Here is a 6,565-nt window from a genome sequence, read left to right on the forward strand (position 1 = left end):
ATATCTATCACCATTCATCATGGCTAATTTTTTAAAATAAATTATTTGCAGCATAACAAAACTTACAATTATATGAGTTAATAAAAATTATTATAGGAGTTATTTTATTCCTTATTCCATTAAATTACTAGTTTTAGGAGTTTGAAACTAATTACAGTTATGTTATTTTTGCAATTGAAAAGTTTCTCAAGAAAATAAATATTAGGGCAATCATTTTCTTCTCAAACTTAAGTACTTCATAAAATTTTGTGTTCGTCAATGAAAAAATGTTTTATGAAATTTGATTCATAAAAACTTCATAATAATCGTAGTTTAAGGTCAAGAATTTCATGTTACCATCCTAGTAATAGCTTCTAGAGAATTATACTTCAAAATATAAAAGTTTGTAGAAAATAATTATGATATGAATTCAAATTTTTAATAGTATTCTTACTATATTTTCAACGTTATAAATTTCAATGTATGTTTTTCCCCCACAACAAAAAATTCCTGGATCCGTCACTGCATGTAATGGACCTAAGGAGAGTCCAATGTTCATTTATTCACATTATTGCTCTACATGGTTTATTTTTTTTTTTATACACAAATGTTAATTGTTAGTAATGTTAGTATAAATTAGTCTTCTCAAGATTCGAACCCTGGACCCTTCATTACACTCAACCCTTATGTCCTTAACTCTTCAAACTTGAGCTATTCTTCGGGGACCGATGACCTCTCCTTAGAGCAACTCCAACGCAGGTTGTTTAACCTGGTTGGAGAAAATAAGCAATGTTGCTTATTTTTTGGTTCCATTAGCGCTTGATGAGCTGTCGTTGCTAGTTGCTAAAAACTAAGCAACGTTGCTTAAATAAGTAAGCAACGTAGCTTAAATAAGCAACGCTCCTTAACTTGTTCCTGGCTTAAAAATAATCTTTTTCTCTCTTTCAACTAGCAACAAAATTCTCGTTAAAAAAGAGGGATACATAGCTCAATGAAGAGGCAGAATGAACAAACAGATAAAATCAAAAAATTCATAAATTTATTACAAAAGAGAAGGGAGATGAGCAAAAATTTAATCAATTTAAAATACAAATTGTTGAAAGTCTAAAAAAAAGCAAAAAAATAAAAAATAAAAAAATTGTTACAGAAGAGAAGGGAGAACCGGAGACAAATATGTGGAGATGAGCACCGATGGCGCAGCCACGACTCCGACAACGATGACTTATTGCATGTCCCCGATCTGTTTTTTAAAACCACAATCTCGTGATTGAACCTCCGATGTGGGTGTGGGAAGCTTTGATTTGTTGCTAGAACCTCCGGTCTGGGTTTAGAAGGTCTGATTTGTTGCTGGAATCGTTGTTTTGCTGCATGTGGGAAGCAGAGAGACTAGGGGCGTGAGAGAAATGAAGGAAGTGTGAGAGAGACGAAGGGGTGCGTGGAGACGGCGGCTTGCATGTAGAGACAGTGACGGCGGTGAGGTTGAAAGCCTCAAAGACGGGTGGAAGAAGATAATGGTTGAAGAGAAAATTCCTTTTTTTTTTTCTCTCTTTTTTTCTCGTCTCTTTCTCTCTGTTGTAGAAACCACCTTTGCTTCTAGATACTTCTGATAAAGGTTGAAGATTAGGTTTTATTTTCTAATATCTTAATAAATATTAACACAAAAGGAAGTGGGCTTGTATTATAATGTTAAAAAAATCAAAGCAAAAAAATTAAAGCGGTGGGCTGAGGGTTCGTTAATATTTGGGCCTTAATAAGAAAAAAGTAGTATTTAATTAATAAATTAGTTGATAAGAAGATTAATTAGTGATTAAGTAATCAGTTACATTTTTTTAAAAAAAGTAAAGAGTTAATTGAATTAATATTTAAATTTAAATGTGGAAATAAAAAATATAAATATAAGAAGTATAGTGAGATTCTATTAAAAGTAAAATAAGCAACCATGGTTGCTTATGAGTTGCTTAAATCTTATGTGGCAGTTTGAGCCCACCAAAATAGTGTTTAAGCAACTCATCAACTAGCAACCTTGCATTGAAGATGTTCTTACCTTAGTTTCTTGATAATTTTCGTCTCCTTCAAATCCTCTAGAGTTCCTGTGCACAAACTAATTAAGTTACATGCTAGTCTATATAACTTCATTAATTAAACATGTTTTTTTTTTGTTACATACGGAAGACTAAACAGAACTAAGCAAGCACATCCTGGCACAGCAAGGGCACCACATCAGTAGGTGGAAGTCTCCAAACCTTCATCTGACGACGCATCCTAGTAGCAAAGCTAGCCAAAGCATCCGCAACCATGTTTCATTCCCAAGAGATATGACGTACTGACACCTGCCAATCACGGTTGAGAGCTTCACGAATTCTCCGAATATCATCACGCTGCCAATATTGGTCCACTGGCTGCCCACTCATCACCACCCCAACAAGCTCCATGCAATCAGAACGATAAACTAATTTACGGTACCCAAGATCCCAGACCAGCCAATCACATGTTCTAGAGCTAGCCATGGAGTTAAACATCATTAATTAAACATGTGATGCTTCTTTCCTAATTAACTTTAATAAATTCTATTCCCTTTTACTAATAGACTTAGCTCAAGTGCTAGGAGCTGGGGGGACATATGGGTTGGGTAGAGGGAGGTCCAGAGATTGATTCCTGACGGGTGCGATTTATCTTTCCGATGTACCAAAAAAAAAAAAAACTAATAGGCTTAGCCTATTTAATGAATTTAGTTATTCACTAGTTCTGAACTTCATGTTCAGAAGTTCTACATTGACTAGAGAATGGTCAATTAAGTGTTTATATTGCTTATCCAAAAAATTAAGTGTTTATAAAGGGTAGCGCAACCCTCAATTCTTGAGCTAATTTTTGGGTTGAGTTAGGTCTCTCTAATTTTAATATGGTATCAGAACTTATCCTAAATCCATGTGTTGTGGAGACTCTCATATTTTGGTCACCCATTGATGTGATTCTACGCTCCAGATGTCCAGTTCTAAGTATGAGGGTGTGTGTTAGAAGTCCCACATTAACTAGAAATATGATTAAACAAGTGTTTATAAAGGGTAGAGCAAGCATCAACTCTAGAGCTAGCATTTAGATTGAGTTAGACATTCTTAATTTTAATAGAAATTAAAACCAGATAATTTGGTCTTACACCAGATCCATGACATTAACTGAATTGATTCTAGCTATAATCCCACCTGTATTAACAACCCCATCCTTGGAAACCTTATTCTGGGTTGTGTTAACACTAGTTCCTTTTCTATCTTGATGGGTGGCTACTGGCTACTCACTATGAGACCGTAGATCATAATATTTAGATAAAGTGCCTCCAAGTTGCAGGAGCAGATACTGAATCCTGAGAAGTCAATATATCTAGTAATTAATCTGCTATATTGGAGATTAGTGTTGAGGGACTTATCTATTTGGGAGAAGGGATTCGTGACATTGGGGATTTAAAAGGAATATTGCTGGCTTGGTTTTTTATCATTAAAATCCTTTCTGGATTGGTGGGGTAAGGATTCTCAGTACGTAGCATATGTTTGTTGCTTCAGCAGCTGCTATTTTTTTTATCTCTTATTTCTTTTTTTATGAGTTGAAATACCATTTATACTTCATATCAATAAATTTGGCTTATAAAAAAATATCACAACCTCACCCACGAGTTTGTACTTTATTGAGAATCTTTTAAAACCATTGTTATATATTATTTATTCAAACTTGTGAGAACTAATTCCAATCTAAAATTTGAAAATTTCAATCATGGTAGAAAACTATTTGTGGATCTAAACTATCGTATCACTATTGTTGGGAAACAACACAGCTGAAGAAAAATTAAGATAAATCACAACTCAAGAAAATAACGTGAAAACTCCAAAACTGGAGAAAAATCACGACCGTTGCCATGTGAAAATTGTTACCAACACATAGACTTACTCTCACCCCCAATACCACCACACTCTCACAAAGCAAATATTTAAACTAAGTCTGATATAAGCTTAAAGTACTACTGACTGGTACATCTAAAAACAAAGAACTTGTGTTCAATATATATCCTAGTCTCCCCCTTGCTCCACACACTAAGCAATGTGAGACTTCTCAAATAGCTAATTTTTAACCTCCTTCTTTATTTTAAAAACTTGACAATGCGAGACTTGATAATCAACCCCAACCTCTTTCATGCTTTAGGACCGACTTGATCTTCATAAATTGTTATATATGTATAGATTCTAATCCACCCATTTACATTAATTTTCAATGTGGATGGATAATTTTTGCTAAATTCTTATAATTAATAGATTTTTCAAGCATCTTCCTTGTATTTTTTTTTAAAGAAATTAGTGAATCTATTGCAACTTGAACATTGAAATCTTGGTAATGTCTAAAATTGTCACCACATGAATTTTTCATCTCGAGCATATAATTTTAACTATCAACGCAACTAAGGTACATTATATCAAGGTCTTTCATTGAACAAAATGTTAGACTTAAACAGAATTTTGTAACACACGGGTACATTACAACAATTATAATCTTACGTGGTGTGTATGATTTTTAAATAATATATATATATGGAGGTTCTCTAAATGATCCATAATAAAGTTTGGGTTAAATAACCTACCATCCAATCACATTGGAGATAAGTGAGTTGGAATTTCTATATTTTATTTATTAATTTATTTCCAACTTATTTATCTCCAATGTGATTGGATGATGGGTTATTTAACTAAAACTTTATCATGAGTCGTTTAGACAACCCCTATATATGACATAGTTTTATTGGTAAAATAGAGAAGTGTGAACATCAAATAAAAAGAGGAGATTTCAATCCTTCTACATGATGGAACAACTAGATGGGTATGGATCATAAACGACGTGGTACGAGGGGTGGGGATAGTTCGCATAAGAATAAGGTACATAAAAGTTTTCTGTTGAAGTTGTTACTTTTTCCTCTGTCCCTTCGACATCCCCACCCTCATTGTTGGAATCCTTGGCATCTCCAACACTTAAAAGGGTTGCATAGCTGAACTTTTTCCTCAATTTACTTGTCAAGCAAACAGAATCGATTCTATCTCCGGTCACAACCACTTGATCTCTGCCTTCGCCTTCTAATGACACTGATTGCACACCTACACATGTAGAAGTGCAAAATTATCATGAGCACAACACAATTAGCTCGGTTTGATTGCACATAATTTAAGTCAAGACACATTTACTCAAGGAAATTAAGACTTAGAATTTCTAATCCAAAATATTCTAGAGCATGATAGCATAATATCAAATATGGTATTACAAATACGTACAAAAATGATGTTTAGGGATGCATTAAGTCTATAACGAGCGGACATACAATTGACATGCAACGACTAACATTTTTAACCGCCACTACCATTGACGGGCTAAAGTGTATGTCAACGTCAGTTAAAAAATATATATTTACCTAATAATTTAATTACTTAGAAATAAGTTACAGGTTAGTTCATAGATAATTTAATTTAAAATAATGAATTTTCATTATTTACCTTGAAATGCTGCAGCAATTTTCATTGCTTTGCTTCTGCATTTGTCATCTTTCATGTGCACCTCGACAACTATTATCTATGGAAACAAACAAGTGAAGAGCCTATTATATTGAAAGCATATATAGATGATCATGTACTAATTTCTAATTTAATTATTTGCAATATTCTCCTTTAAAAAAAATTAAAAGTGATCATCTCACCTTCATCTTTGAATTCTAGATACCGCACAGAAATTTATGCTTGGTGGTGGAGAAGCTTGCTAGCTAGTGTATCGTTCGTACGTGCTTTGTTGTTATTGTTGTTGTTGCTGTTGTTAATGATGCTATATTGTGCTAATCATACATCCTTATATAAGGGTTTATAATAGTATTTTTGTTGACTTAGGTCCGCGCCTCTCCAGTTTAATTTCCACACGGCACACACCATGGAAATTTACTTATTTTTATATTTTTATCATTTTCAGTTGATTTCAACTTTTTAAAGTTTTCTTCCATTTGACATGTATGATGGGAGAGTAGGTGTCGTTTACCTACCGTTAAAATATTGTATTCGGTAGGCCGAAATATGTTTATCCAGGATTCTGAATTCTGATCAGTAATTAATTGGGGAAATTAAAAGAGGGCAACCTTAAAAGAGATGTGATCACTTTTGGCAATCTTGACTAATTACCAATTTGGAGAAACGACCCTTCTAGATTTATTCCTTTGATACGAATCTGTTTGGAGAACCGACCAAAGTCCTAGTAGTCTTTCAAAAAAAACAAAGTCCTAGTAGTTAAATGGAGTGTTCTTATAATTTTAAAAGCTGACCTGATAACCCACATGAGGAGTCTATACTGTTCCGGGTAAGAACATTGAGAAAGGGTGTAACCCCTAAAGAGAGAAGTGATTGCACTCAAGAGAGAAATCTAGAAAGAAAATCACTGAATTTCATGTGTGCATCCATAAAATGAGCAAAAAGTCCTTTACAATTGGTATCTGCTACCTATTTATAGAGGTAGTGTTGGGCCCCCATATGCTAGTGTCCTTAATGGGCCGTGTGGGCCTGGCTGAACGAGGCTCAAC

At 33.9% G+C, this 6,565-nt stretch overlaps 1 protein-coding gene across 1 annotated transcript; it reads right to left on the reverse strand.

The window, feature by feature from the left end:
• Positions 1-4,448: 4,448 nt before the first annotated feature.
• LOC130731579 (heavy metal-associated isoprenylated plant protein 47-like) lies at positions 4,449-5,804 on the reverse strand. Its single transcript, XM_057583859.1, has 3 exons — positions 5,702-5,804; positions 5,502-5,577; positions 4,449-5,108 (listed from the first exon to the last, which is right to left on the reverse strand). The coding sequence occupies exons 1-3, from the start codon at positions 5,705-5,707 to the stop codon at positions 4,813-4,815; spliced, it is 378 nt and encodes a 125-aa protein (XP_057439842.1). The 5' UTR covers positions 5,708-5,804; the 3' UTR covers positions 4,449-4,812.
• Between the last annotated feature and the right edge of the window lie 761 nt (positions 5,805-6,565).

This window comes from Lotus japonicus, chromosome 1 (genome assembly GCF_012489685.1).
Source record: "Lotus japonicus ecotype B-129 chromosome 1, LjGifu_v1.2".
NCBI lineage: Eukaryota > Viridiplantae > Streptophyta > Magnoliopsida > Fabales > Fabaceae > Lotus > Lotus japonicus.